The sequence below is a fragment of the Struthio camelus genome, chromosome 35 (assembly GCF_040807025.1).
Source record: "Struthio camelus isolate bStrCam1 chromosome 35, bStrCam1.hap1, whole genome shotgun sequence".
Taxonomy (NCBI): Eukaryota; Metazoa; Chordata; class Aves; order Struthioniformes; family Struthionidae; genus Struthio; species Struthio camelus.
In genome coordinates, this window is record NC_090976.1 from 649,069 (window position 1) to 663,106 (window position 14,038).

Consider the following 14,038-nt stretch of genomic DNA (forward strand, 5'->3'; position numbering starts at 1 on the left):
CAGTTTCTGCTGGCTCGGGGCGTGCGAGGAGGTGCGCGCTTGGGCACGGCCCGCTGGGGCCGGTGCTGGGACCCCGGGAGGGGAACGGGAACGGGAACGGGAACGGGAACGGGAACGGGAACGGGAACGGGAACGGGAACGGGAACGGGAACGGGAACGGGAACGGGAACGGGAACGGGGTGGGGCCCACCAGAAGCGTCGGCGCTTTAAGACGCCGTGCCCTTTTTAATGCGGAGAGCGTAGCGCGCATGCGTGAGGTTGCGGAGGGAGGGAGGGAGGGAGGGACGCGCGTTTTCTATTGGCGTATCCACGGCAACGTCCCGCCTCCCCCGTGACGTCGCAGGGAAGCGTCGCTTCCCGGTCGCCCTGCCGTCTCGCTTTACGGCTGCGCGCCCTTCAAGCGCTGCGCGTCGGCTGGGCTGCCAGCACTTCGGCGCTTTACGGCGGCTGCGCGCCTCCCTCCCTCCCTCTCCGCTCGCCAAGATGGCCGTGGCCGGGGTGAGCGCGGCGGCTCCGCGCCGCATCCGCCGCCATCCGCCGCCGCCCGCGGGCCCCGGAGCTGCCGATGGGGCCGCGGCGGTAGCGGGGCTGGAGCCGGGCGCGGGGCTCGGCGGCTGAGCCGGTTGGGGGCGGGGGGAGCGGTGGTCCGGGATGGGGGGAGGAACCGGGCCGGGGAGGAACCGGGCCTGAGGGAAGTGGGGGGGGGGCGGCGGCGGCGCGGGCCGGGGGGGTCCGGGTGGGGCCGGGCGACGGGGAGGTTTCGGGCCAGGGTGGGAGGTCGGAGCGGCGGGGCTGGCCCGGTTCGGCCCGGCCCGGCTCGTCATGGCCCGGTTCGGCTCGGCCCGGCTCGTCATGGCCCGGCTCGGTTCGGTTCGGTTCGGCCTGGCCTTGCTTGTCATGACTTGGCTCGGCACGGCTTGGTCCAGCCCGGCTTGTCATGGCCCGGTTCGGCCCGGCCCGGCTTGGCTTGTCATGGCCCGGTTTGGTTTGGCCTGGCCTTGCTTGTCATGACCTGGCTTGTCATGGCCCGGTTCGGCCCGGCCCGGCTTGGTTTGTCATGGCCCGGTTCGGCCCGGCCTGGCCTTGCTTGTCATGACCTGGCTTGTCGTGGCCCGGTTCGGCCCGGCCCGGCTTGGCTTGTCATGGCCCGGTTCGGTTCGGCCCGGCTTGGCTTGTCATGATCTGGTTTGTCATGGCCCGGTTCGGCCCGGCCCGGCTTGGCTTGTCGTGGCCCGGTTCGGTTCGGCCTGGCCTTGCTTGTCATGACCTGGCTTATCACGGCATGGTCTGGCCCGGCTTGTCATGGCCCTGTTTGGCTCAGCCCGGTTCGGCTCGTCACAGCCCGGCTTGTCGTGGCCCGGTTTGGCCCGACCCGGCTTGTCATGGCCCGGTTCGGCTCGGCTCAGCCTTGCTCGTCACAGCCTGGTTTGTCACAGCTCGCTTTGGCCCGGCCTGGCTCATCATGACCCGATTTGGCTCATCACGGCTCGGTTCAGCTTGGCCTGGCTCATCGTGCTTTGGTTTGGCCTGGCCCAGCTTGTCCCAGCTCAGTTCGGCCTGGCTTGTCATGGTTTGGTTCGGCTCGACCCAGCTTGTCACGGCCTGGTTCAGCTCGGCCTGGCCTTGCTCGTCGTGTCTCGGCCCGGCCTGGCTCGTCACAGCCCGGCTCGTCGCGGCTCGGTTTGGCCCAACCTGGCTCGTCGCGGCTCGGTTTGGCTCGGCCTGGCCTTGCTTGTCATGGCTCGGCTTGGTTCGGGTTGGCTTGGCCCGGCCTTGCTCATCGCAGCCCGGCTCATCACGGCTCGGTTTGGTTTGGCCTGACCCAGCTTGTCACGGCTTGGTTTGGCCCGGACTTGCTCATCACAGCCTGGTTTGTCACGGCTTGGTTTGGCCTGACCCGGCTTGTCACAGCTCGGTTCGGTTTGGCCCGGCCCAGCTTGTCATGGCTCGGTTTGGCCCAGCCTTGCTTGTCACAGCCTGGCTTGTCACGGCTCGGTTTGGTTTGTCCCAACCCGGCTCGTCACAGCTCGGTGTGGCCCGGCCCGGCTCGTCACGGCTCGGTTCGGTTTGTCCCAACCCGGCTCGTCACGGCTCGGTGTGGCCCGGCCCGGCCTTGCTTGTCACGGCTCGGTGTGGCCCGGCTCGTCACGGCTCGGTTCGGTTCGGTTTGGCCCGGCCGGGCTCGCTTCGGCCCGGCTCATCGCGACCCGTCTCTCCGCTGCCCCGCAGACTCTCTACACCTATCCCGAGAACTGGCGGGCCTTCAAAGCCCTCATCGCCGCCCAGTACAGCGGCGCCAAGATCAAGGTGCTCTCCAGCCCGCCCCACTTCCACTTCGGCCAGACCAACAAGACCCCCGAGTTCCTCAAGAAGTTCCCCGTGGGGAAGGTGAGGGGCCGGCGGGTGCGGGGTCACCTCGTCCTCGGCCCCCCCCCCGGGGCCGGGCCGAGCTTCGGCGGCCGACGGCGCTCTCTCTCTCCCTTCGCAGGTTCCGGCTTTCGAAGGCGACGACGGTTTCTGCGTGTTCGAGAGCAACGCCATCGCGTATTATGGTAACTCGCCTGCTTTTTAGGGGCGCGCCGGGTTGGGGGGGGGGAGCCTGTCGCGCGTCCCTCCGCTCTCCTCCCTTTGCGCGTCCTGCTGTCTCTCCCGGCGGCGCTTCTTTCCGTCTTCTGCTTTGGGTGGGGAAACGTCTTGTCCTCGGCGCAAAACGGGGTGCGGTGCTGCAGGTACCCCGGGGAGAGGGGTGGCGGTGGGGAGGGACGCGTAGCGCCGTTTGGGCTTGGCGGGGAGGGGTCCTTGCTGCCGCTGAGCCCTGACGGCCTCGCCCGGTTTCTCCTCTCAGTCAGCAACGACGAGCTGCGAGGCTCCACCAAGGAGACGGCCGCCGAGATCGTCCAGTGGGTGAACTTCGCCGACAGCGACATCGTTCCCCCCGCCAGCACCTGGGTGTTTCCCACGCTGGGCATCATGCACTACAACAAGCAGGTCAGCGCGCGGCGGCGAAGCCTTCGCTGTCCACCGCTCCGGAGGCCGCCTGGCAGCCCCGCTCCGCCGAGGAGACTTGCGGCCTCGTGGTTTCCGCTGCCGAGCGCGGAAGCCGCCCTCGTTCTGCGATCGTCGCTCCCTGAAGCCGCCGCGTCCGCGGGGAGGCAGCGGTGACGCGCGTCTGGGGCGAGGGCGGGATAACGTTTTCACAACGGCGGCCCGAGGAGAGGCGGCAGCCGGTTGTGGGGTGTCTCTGCACCCCCTTCCCTCTCCCTCGTGTAACCGCTCGTTGAAAAACCAGCACGTTTTCTCTCGCTGGGGCTGGCCCAGGGGTTTGCGGAGCTCTCATCTCCCCGGAGCAGCAAATACTGCGCCGGCGGGCGGGCGGGCTTGACCCGTTCCTCCCAGGGGACGGACTGGAGCTGGGATCAACGGGCTCTCTCCTCCAGCCAGGCTTTGGAGGAGACCACCCAAGAGGTGCTGCTGGCTCCCTCGTTAACTCCCGAGGCGTTTTGCCCGTTAAGGCTGGACCGGTCGCCGGCGTCGCCGCGCAGAGGGAGCCGGGCTGTGGCGTTTGGCGGGCGCGCCCCCTTCGCCCGCTCTCTGAACGCTGAGGCTCGCAGCCCGCGGATGCGACGTCGCGGCTTTGCCGGGCTGCCGCGTGCCGGGGCGGAAGCTGGGCCTCCAGGAAACGCCCCGGCATCTCCCGAAAGGTTGCGGGACTCGTCGTTGGGGTCCGAGGAGAAGGCCGAGGACCCCCCCGTTCGTGGGGAGCTGTTCCCTGCCTGACGGCGTTTTTAAGATAACTCGTTTAGGGCCGGCCCAGCGCCGGCCGGTGCTGCCTCTTCCCGCGCTGGGGCTCTGCGCCGATCCGCCCTGGGAGAGGAGGGTTCGGAAGGAGCCGTTCGCGTCCGCTTTGCAGCGGGAGCGGGCGTCCGCCCGTGCCTCTGACGGGGGCGCTGACTGTCCCTGCCCCTCCCTAGGCCACGGAGTTTGCCAAGGAAGAAGTGAAGCGGGTCCTGGGTATCCTGGATTCCCACCTGAAAACCCAGACGTTCCTGGTGGGAGAGCGCGTCTCGCTGGCTGACATCACGGTGGTGTGCACCCTCCTGTGGCTCTACAAGCAGGTGGGAAACCCGGCGCGGGGAAGGGGAGGACGGGGAGGGGGGGGGCCTGGCTGGGCGCCCTGCGCTGGCGCTCGTTTGGGCCGGGGCAGAGCCCCGCTGCGCCGAGGAGCTGCCTCGAGTCCGTCTCCGCGGTCCGAACCCCTCTTCCCCCCGCGCTGCAGGTGCTGGAACCAGCTTTCCGGCAACCCTACGTGAACGTCAACCGCTGGTTCGTGACCTGCCTCAACCAGCCGCAGTTCAAGGCTGTGCTGGGTGACGTGAAGCTGTGCGAGAAGATGGCTCAGTTTGACGGTGAGGGGGCGGCTCGCGCCCGGGGATCCGCGTCCCGGCCTGCGGGAGACGGCCTGCAGATGGCCGTGGCGCGTGGAAGGCAGGTCGCTGCTTCCTGCCGGCGGCTGGGCCATCCATCCCCACCCGCCGCCCCGTACCAAGGGCAGCCGTGCCGGCCCCGCGCTCCCCTCCGTCTCCAGGATGGCGGCGCTCCGTATCGGGGCGGCTGAGGCTGGACGGAGGGCGGGTGGAGAAAGACGCCTTTGCGCGCCGGAGGTTGCGGCGGCTACTGCTTGCGCCGCAGCTTGAGGCGCTGAGATCCTGGCTTCAGTCCCAATTCTCGTGCCCAGCGGCTCCCGCCTCAGAGGCAGGGCGATCCCGGGCCTCGCTGGTGGGAGCGGAGGGTCCGGTACTGGTGGGGAACTGGTGGTTCTGCTCTCTGTGGGGAAACTCCCCCCGCAACTTCGGGTCAGATACGGGGGGAGAGGGGAACTGACTGCCCTTGTCCTGGCCGCAGCCAAGAAATTTGCTGAGAACCAACCCAAGAAAGACACCCCCAAGAAGGAGAAGCCGGTCAAGGAGGAGAAAAAGCAGGAGAAGAAGGAAGAGAAGAAGCCGGCGCCCGAGGAAGAGCTGGATGAGTGCGACCAGGCCCTGGCTGCTGAGCCCAAATCCAAGGATCCTTTTGCACACCTGCCCAAGAGGTGAGGGCCCTGCGAGGGCGGCTGCTGCCGCCGCCGGGGGGAAGCGACGGCTCCGTCCTGGTGCGGATGGAGCTTCTGGCGCGCTGGGAGCCGGGAGGGGGACGCTCCCCGGCGTCCGTCCGCGGGGCGTGGAGCTGCCTGCGTCTTCTGCTTTTTTTCCCCCCTCTGCTGAAGCTGGCCTCTCTGGGCCTGCCGCCACCGGCGCTTGTTTGTGCCAGAGACAGCGGGGATGCGGCCAGCCCCCTCCCTGCCACGGGCTGGATGGAAAAGGGCAAAGCTGCTTTTCCAGAACAGCGAGGGGGAGGGGGGAGGCGGAGCAGGACTCGGGGGCGCTCCTCGGCCCTCGGGTCTGGCAGCCCCTGCCTGAAACCCGAGCCGGGGCTGCTGAGGGCCGCGCCGGTTGTCCTGTCTTCTCCGGCCACCAGAGAGCAGCCGCCGGGTGCGGGCACCGAGCCCGGGCTGCGTCCCACGCCCTTCTGCTCGCGCCCCGACGCGCCGGGAGAGGGCGCGCGGGCGAGCACGGCGCTCCGCGCTCGGGGGGCCGGGAGGTTCCCCCGCCTGAGAGCCCTCTTCTGCCGCAGTCCCTTCGTCATGGACGAGTTCAAGCGGAAGTATTCTAACGAAGACACGCTGACCGTGGCCCTGCCTCACTTCTGGGAGCACTTTGACAAGGAGGGTTGGTCCATTTGGTACGCGGAGTACCGCTTCCCCGAGGAGCTGACCCAGACCTTCATGAGCTGTAACCTCATCACAGGTGAGACGGCCGCACAGCTCCCGTCCCGGCGGCTCGTGGACGCCGCTGGATGCCTCCCGACCGACTGCTGCTCCTCTTTTCCAGGCATGTTCCAGCGGCTGGACAAGCTGCGTAAAAACGCCTTTGCCAGCGTCATCCTCTTCGGTACCAACAACGACAGCAGCATCTCCGGCGTCTGGGTCTTCCGGGGCCAGGAGCTGGCCTTCCCGGTGAGCGTCCGAGCCTCCGGCACACGCGGCGACGGGGGAGCCGTCCTGGCCCTGGGAGGCGTCTGCTCCGCCTGCGCCGCGTTGCTTGGCCGTCACCTTCCTCCCACGGAGCCGGTTTGGGAGTCCCCCGGCTGTTTTGGGAGACGGTGGTTGGCTTGTACCTGGGCTGTTCCCAGCCCTCCGTTGCCTTTGGGGTCTTGTTTTTCCTTGTCCTGCCAAACGGAGAAAGATTTTTGCGCTACAGCTTCTGCTTCTCGCTTTTGGGGGAGCAGCTGGGACTGGGGAGAGGCGGAAACTGGGGAGCCAGGCGGCGCAAGGAGCGCGTCCCTCGGCCCGTGGAGAGGGAGGGGGCTGGAGGGCCGTGGCTTACACCCAGTTTTTTTTTTTTTTGTGTGCTGCTGACCTTTTCCTGCCACCTCTCTTCCAGCTGAGTCCCGACTGGCAGGTGGATTACGAGTCCTACACCTGGAGGAAGCTGGACAGCGACAGCGAGGAGTGCAAGACGCTGGTCAAGGAGTATTTCATGTGGGAGGGAGACTTCAAACACGTCGGCAAATCCTTCAACCAGGGCAAGATCTTCAAATGAGGCCGCTGCTGCGTGCAGCGCCGCACGGACTGAGCGAGGAGGGTGAGGCCTGGTGGCCGGAGCGCTCCCAGGCTGCTGGGAGCTGCTCTCTGAGGTGGGGACTGGGACAAACATCTGTGACCCGATCGAAAATAAACCCCCGGCTGTGCTAGTATCCAGGCTCTGTCGTCTGTGAGCAGGCGGGTGGATGGCACTGAAAGACCCTGGGCTCCCTGCTTGTGCTGAATCCCTTCCTGGGAGGAGAAGTGACTTGAGCCGAGACCCTTCCTGGGGGAGGGAGGTGTGCGTTGCCTGGGCCTCGCTCCCTGCAGGGGGGAGGTGAGCGCAGGGCAAGGCCTTTCTGGCACTCTTCTCCCAGGATTTGAGGCTTGGGACAGCGCTCTGCCCCGTGTCCCCGTAGGGCTGACCCCCGGCCGTCGGTACCGCGCCGTGTCCCTGCCGCCTGGGACGGATGGAGGCGGGGGGCAGACGGCGCTTCTCTTGCCTCCCGGCTGCAGCGCGAGCAGCTCTCGCCCTCGGCTCTCGCAGCGACGGCAGCAACACCTCCTGCCTTGGCCTTTCCCTTCCTAGCAGCACCCATGGGTGAGGCCCGACCTGGAGGGAGTTAGGGTGGGGAAGGGCCGTGCCTGCAAAACCACCTTTGCGGTGACAGGGGCCAGATCAAACATCCTCCCCCCTGCTTTTAAGTGCTGTTCTCTGGCCTCTGCCCCCTCGCGCTGATAAGGACTTCGCTGCGGGGTGCAGCGCGGCCCGGCCGGCTCAACGCCCGTTTCGCACCTGCCTTGTTGGGTTTTCCTGGGGGAGCCTCCGAGGTGAGTCAGGCCGGGCTGGCCGGGCGCCCGGCTCAGGAGCGGCGGTGACTCAAGCCAGCTGCCATGCGCGATTTTTTTGTCCCCCCCCCCCTCGCCTTGGGAATTGTGCAACCTGGGCTGGTCTGCCCGGGGGAACCTCCCCGGGGTGGGGGGCAAAGCCGCCAAGGCGCAGGGGGCCGCTGAGACCCCCCCCCGCCCCCAAACCCCTTTCTCGGTGCGGCGGTGCCCTGGCAGCCTGCGGCATCCTGCCCTTGCGCCTTCCCCCTCCGCTCCGGCCAGCCCCTCCAGCGTGGGGGGGGGTGGGTGTTTGGGGTGGGGGGGGGGGGAAGAAAACGGGGAAGCGAAGCCCCGGGCTAATCGCCTCCATCTGGCGCTTTTGGGGGCCCTGAGGAAGCGTGAGTCACGCTCTCGCATCCTGCCGCTGCGCTGGCGGGAGGGGCCGGGGGGGCTGGCTGCAGCCGTGCAGCGGAGCCGGGCTGGTGCCAGCCGCGCTGGCAGGGTGCTGGGGGGGGGGGGAACCACCCTGCAGCAGCGAGGATTCCCCCCCCCCACACACTTCCCCTCTCCGTTCCCCGCGGGTGCCAGCACCCACCCTCCCCGCCGTAGGGAAGCCGCGGCGGCGCCGAGGCCCCCGCTGCCCCTTTGCATCGGGAGGGGGGGGAAGCGGGTGCAGCCCGCCCTGCCCGTTTCTCCCCCCCCTGCCACCACCTTCCTCCCTTTCCCCTCCCTCGGCGCACATCTGGATTCAGTTTGGCTCTTGCTAAACAAGGGCCGCACCCAGGCCGGCCGCCCCGCTCCCAGCCCTGAGTCACGGCCGCGCTGCCCGCCGAGGCGGCTCCCGGCCCCCCCCCTTTCCCTCCCCGTGCCTGGTGCATCGGTGCTGGATTTGCATTCGTCGCCGATTTGCATCTAGCACCGAGTTGCATTTATCGCGGCGTTGCATTTATCGCGGCGTTGCATTTCTGCAGCCGGCCAGAGCGGGAGCCCCTTGCGCCGGGCAGGGGGGGGGTCTTTTCCCTGCCTCGGCCTCTTCCCGGCTCCGCATGCAGCCCGGCGTGGGAGGGAGGCGCGAGAGCAACCCTGGGTGCCTCGGCCAAATTCCTGTTTGTTTACTGGCGGCGGCAGGAATGCGAGGAAGGGTTGCAGCCGCCCGGCCCAGCCCCAGCCTGCGAGCGCAGCGCCCGCCGTTGAACCGCGACCGGCGGCTGCTCCGTGCCGAAATCCTTGCTCCGCGGAGGACGGCAATCCGGATCCTCCCCGGCGGGGAGGGAATTGCAGCGCCGCGGGTGAAGCCGGAGCTCGGCGGCTTTTGCAGCCTCCCGGTCCCCCCCCCTTCCCCGGCTGCTCCGTGAAAGCACCCAGCGCCTCCCGATTTCGGGGCCGTTTCCCCTTTGCTGCGCTCGCAGCCAGCGGGTGACTCAGCCCCGGGGTGTCCGACGCTGCCAGGGTGGGGGAACAGCCGCGAGCCCTGCGCCCCGTCCCCAAATCAACCCCGAAAAACGCGGGGACGGGCCGGGGGTTCGGCGTTTCCAGCTCGGCCGGCGGCTTCCTTCGGGTCCCTCCTGGGTTTTTCCCGGACCGGAGCGCTGCAACGGCGTCCGCGGGTGGGTGGGGGGGTCCCGTCCCATCCGGGACCGCCGGGTGCTCGCTCGGTTTGTTCTCAGCCCGGCTCTTCCCCCCCCCCCCACCCCGCTTTCTCCCCGTGCCAGCGGCTCAAATCTCGCCCCTGCTCTTGGCACCCGGCTCGGGGAAAAAGCCGTGGCCGGACGCCAACTCGGAATCCGAAAAATCCCTGCCGGCGGCCGCCCGCCCGCCCCGGTCCGCGAGGACCGGCCCCGCGGCCGCCCAGTGTTGGGGGGGGGGGTGTCCCCTCCTCTCCCTCCTCTTCCTCCTTGCGCCCTGTCTCCCACCACCCACCCACCACCCGCCGCTTCCCGTTTCCTGCCCCCCCCCCCCCAATTTGGGGGGTCATGTCTGTCCCCCTTCCGCTGGGAAAAGCCCGGGTGGGTGCAGGCGGGTGCCCCCCCCCCAATACACCCCAAGCGGCCAGGGATTAAACCCCCCCCCCAAGGTTAAAAACCAGGCCTCGAATTCGTGCCCCCCCCCAAAAAAAAAACCCCCCGGGAGAGATATGGCAGGGAAAGAGCAAGCGGCGGTGAGTCACGCGCGCGGACCGCGCGGCTTGGCTCCGGCCAGCGTCTTTCCGGCTTTATCCGGAGCGCGACGGCGAACGCTCGGCCGACCCTCCGCCGGCGGGGAGGGGGGTTTTTTTTTTTGGGGGGGGGGGCGCGTGGGAACGGCGCCGGCGAGCGAGCCGATGGGAGAGGCTCCGGCGCGCTTCGCCTCCTCCTTTGATGCCTAAACCTGTCGGACGGTCTGCGGCGGGATGGGCAGGCCGCGGCTCGCGGGCCGCCCGGGGCCTTCGCGCTCCGCTCTGGCCTCCCTCCTCCTCCTCCTCGCCCGCGCGTTGTCATACTGCGTCGTCGCGGAGACCGGACCATAATAAATGCAAATAATCAGCCGCGGCCGCCGTTGCCAGGAAACTCCGATGACAGTCGCGGAGACACCCGGTGCCCCAGCCAGGGAAACCCCTTCCCTCCGCGGGGGCAGCGCAGCCGGCGCGCGGGGGGGGGGGGCGTGGGAACCGGGGGGGTCTCCTCTTCCTCCCACCCCGAACGCCCGCGTTCGCAAAGCACCCACGCCGGCGTCGCCGCTCGTCCGCCCCGCGACGGTCGGGGCCGGCAGCGAGCAGCGGTCCAGAGCGGCGGGTGGGATCCGGAGCGGGAACGGGCCCCGTCCCGGTGCGGCGGGTGGGATCCGGAGCGGGAACGCGCCCCGTCCCCGTGCGGCGGGTGGGCTCCGGAGCGGGAACGCGCCCCGTCCCCGTGCGGCGGGTGGGATCCGGAGCGGGAACGCGCCCCGTCCCCGTGCGGCGGGTGGGCTCCGGAGCGGGAACGGGCCCCGTCCCGGTGCGGCGGGTGGGATCCGGAGCGGGAACGCGCCCCGTCCCCGTGCGGCGGGTGGGCTCCGGAGCGGGAACGCGCCCCGTCCCGGTGCGGCGGGTGGGCTCCGGAGCGGGAACGCGCCCCGTCCCGGTGCGGCGGGTGGGCTCCGGAGCGGGAACGGGCCCCGTCCCCGTGCGGCGGGTGGGCTCCGGAGCGGGAACGCGCCCCGTCCCGGTGCGGCGGGTGGGCTCCGGAGCGGGAACGGGCCCCGTCCCCGTGCGGCGGGTGGGCTCCGGAGCGGGAACGCGCCCCGTCCCCGTGCGGCGGGTGGGCTCCGGAGCGGGAACGGGCCCCGTCCCCGTGCGGCGGGTGGGCTCCGGAGCGGGAACGGGCCCCGTCCCCGTGCGGCGGGTGGGCTCCGGAGCGGGAACGGGCCCCGTCCCCGTGCGGCGGGTGGGCTCCAGAGCGGGAACGCGCCCCGTCCCCGTGCGGCGGGTGGGCTCCGGAGCGGGAACGGGCCCCGTCCCCGTGCGGCGGGTGGGCTCCGGAGCGGGAACGGGCCCCGTCCCCGTGCGGCGGGTGGGCTCCGGAGCGGGAACGGGCCCCGTCCCGGTGCGGCGGGTGGGCTCCGGAGTGGGAACGCGCCCCGTCCCGGTGCGGCGGGTGGGCTCCGGAGCGGGAACGGGCCCCGTCCCCGTGCGGCGGGTGGGCTCCGGAGCGGGAACGGGCCCCGTCCCCGTGCGGCGGGTGGGCTCCGGAGTGGGAACGCGCCCCGTCCCCGTGCGGCGGGTGGGCTCCGGAGCGGGAACGCGCCCCGTCCCCGTGCGGCGGGTGGGCTCCGGAGCGGGAACGGGCCCCGTCCCCGTGCGGCGGGTGGGCTCCGGAGCGGGAACGGGCCCCGTCCCCGTGCGGCGGGTGGGCTCCGGAGCGGGAACGGGCCCCGTCCCGGTGCGGCGGGTGGGCTCCGGAGCGGGAACGGGCCCCGTCCCCGTGCGGCGGGTGGGCTCCGGAGCGGGAACGGGCCCCGTCCCCGTGCGGCGGGTGGGCTCCGGAGCGGGAACGGGCCCCGTCCCCGTGCGGCGGGTGGGCTCCGGAGCGGGAACGGGCCCCGTCCCCGTGCGGCGGGTGGGCTCCGGAGCGGGAACGGGCCCCGTCCCCGTGCGGCGGGTGGGCTCCGGAGCGGGAACGGGCCCCGTCCCCGTGCGGCGGGTGGGCTCCGGAGCGGGAACGGGCCCCGTCCCCGGTGTGGCGGGTGGGATCCGGAGCGGGAACGGGCCCCGTCCCCGTGCGGCGGGTGGGATCCGGAGCGGGAACGGGCCCCGTCCCGGCGCGGCGGGTGGGATCCGGAGCGAGAACGCGCCCCGTCCCGGCGCGGCGGGTGGGCTCCGGAGCGGGAACGGGCCCCGTCCCGGTGCGGCGGGTGGGCTCCGGAGCGGGAACGGGCCCCGTCCCGGTGCGGCGGGTGGGCTCCGGAGCAGGAACGGGCCCTGACCCGGTGCGTCGGGTGGGATCCGGAGCGGGAACGGGCCCCGTCCCCGTGCGGCGGGTGGGCTCCGGAGCGGGAACGCGCCCCGTCCCCGTGCGGCGGGTGGGCTCCGGAGCGGGAACGGGCCCCGTCCCGGTGCGGCGGGTGGGATCCGGAGCGGGAACGCGCCCCGTCCCCGTGCGGCGGGTGGGCTCCGGAGCGGGAACGGGCCCCGTCCCCGTGCGGCGGGTGGGCTCCGGAGCGGGAACGGGCCCCGTCCCCGTGCGGCGGGTGGGCTCCGGAGCGGGAACGGGCCCCGTCCCGGCGCGGCGGGTTGGCTCCGGAGCGGGAACGGGCCCCGTCCCCGTGCGGCGGGTGGGATCCGGAGCGGGAACGCGCCCCGTCCCCGTGCGGCGGGTGGGCTCCGGAGCGGGAACGGGCCCCGTCCCCGTGCGGCGGGTGGGCTCCGGAGCGGGAACGGTCCCCGTCCCCGTGCGGCGGGTGGGCTCCGGAGCGGGAACGGGCCCCGTCCCGGTGCGGCGGGTGGGATCCGGAGCGGGAACGCGCCCCGTCCCCGTGCGGCGGGTGGGCTCCGGAGCGGGAACGGGCCCCGTCCCGGCGCGGCGGGTGGGCTCCGGAGCGGGAACGGGCCCCGTCCCCGTGCGGCGGGTGGGCTCCGGAGCGGGAACGGGCCCCGTCCCGGCGCGGCGGGTGGGCTCCGGAGCGGGAACGGGCCCCGTCCCGGCGCGGCGGGTGGGCTCCGGAGCGGGAACGCGCCCCGTCCCCGTGCGGCGGGTGGGCTCCGGAGCGGGAACGCGCCCCGTCCCCGTGCGGCGGGTGGGCTCCGGAGCGGGAACGGGCCCCGTCCCCGTGCGGCGGGTGGGATCCGGAGCGGGAACGGGCCCCGTCCCCATGCGGCGGGTGGGCTCCGGAGCGGGAACGGGCCCCGTCCCGGCGCGGCGGGTGGGATCCGGAGCGGGAACGGGCCCCGTCCCCGTGCGGCGGGTGGGCTCCGGAGCGGGAACGGGCCCCGTCCCCGTGCGGCGGGTGGGATCCGGAGCGGGAACGCGCCCTGTCCCGGTGCGGCGGGTGGGATCCGGAGCGGGAACGGGCCCCGTCCCCGTGCGGCGGGTGGGATCCGGAGCGGGAACGGGCCCCGTCCCGGTGCGGCGGGTGGGCTCCGGAGCGGGAACGGGCCCCGTCCCCGTGCGGCGGGTGGGCTCCGGAGCGGGAACGGGCCCCGTCCCCGTGCGGCGGGTGGGCTCCGGAGCGGGAACGCGCCCCGTCCCGGCGCGGCGGGTGGGCTCCGGAGCGGGAACGGGCCCCGTCCCGGTGCGGCGGGTGGGCTCCGGAGCGGGAACGGGCCCCGTCCCGGTGCGGCGGGTGGGCTCCGGAGCGGGAACGGGCCCCGTCCCCGTGCGGCGGGTGGGCTCCGGAGCGGGAACGGGCCCCGTCCCCGTGCGGCGGGTGGGCTCCGGAGCGGGAACGGGCCCCGTCCCGGTGCGGCGGGTGGGCTCCGGAGCGGGAACGGGCCCCGTCCCGGCGCGGCGGGTGGGCTCCGGAGCGGGAACGCGCCCCGTCCCCGTGCGGCGGGTGGGCTCCGGAGCGGGAACGGGCCCCGTCCCCGTGCGGCGGGTGGGCTCAGGAGCGGGAACGGGCCCCGTCCCGGTGCGGCGGGTGGGCTCCGGAGCGGGAACGGGCCCCGTCCCCGTGCGGCGGGTGGGCTCCGGAGCAGGAACGCGCCCCGTCCCCGTGCGGCGGGTGGGCTCCGGAGCGGGAACGGGCCCCGTCCCGGTGCGGCGGGTGGGCTCCGGAGCGGGAACGGGCCCTGTCCCCGTGCGGCGGGTGAGCTCCGGAGCGGGAACGCGCCCCGTCCCCGTGCGGCGGGTGGGATCCGGAGCGGGAACGGTCCCCGTCCCCGTGCGGCGGGTGGGCTCCGGAGCGGGAACGGGCCCCGTCCCGGTGCGGCGGGTGGGATCCGGAGCGGGAACGGGCCCCGTCCCCGTGCGGCGGGTGGGCTCCGGAGCGGGAACGGGCCCCGTCCCCGTGCGGCGGGTGGGCTCCGGAGCGGGAACGGGCCCCGTCCCGGTGCGGCGGGTGGGATCCGGAGCGGGAACGGGCCCCGTCCCCGTGCGGCGGGTGGGCTCCGGAGCGGGAACGGGCCCCGTCCCCGTGCGG

At 72.6% G+C, this 14,038-nt stretch overlaps 1 protein-coding gene across 2 annotated transcripts; it reads left to right on the forward strand.

Annotated features, from left to right (window-relative positions):
• Positions 1-181: 181 nt before the first annotated feature.
• EEF1G (eukaryotic translation elongation factor 1 gamma) lies at positions 182-6,792 on the forward strand. Of its 2 annotated transcripts, XM_068923764.1 has the most exons (10): positions 182-498; positions 2,230-2,388; positions 2,489-2,552; positions 2,846-2,988; positions 3,972-4,115; positions 4,277-4,406; positions 4,903-5,089; positions 5,671-5,843; positions 5,928-6,052; positions 6,480-6,792. In XM_068923764.1, the coding sequence occupies exons 1-10, from the start codon at positions 484-486 to the stop codon at positions 6,636-6,638; spliced, it is 1,299 nt and encodes a 432-aa protein (XP_068779865.1). In that variant the 5' UTR covers positions 182-483; the 3' UTR covers positions 6,639-6,792. The 2 variants fall into 2 exon arrangements, with proteins under 2 accessions (XP_068779865.1, XP_068779866.1); XM_068923765.1 differs by having other exon boundaries at positions 339-498; positions 5,671-6,052.
• Positions 6,793-14,038: the final 7,246 nt, after the last annotated feature.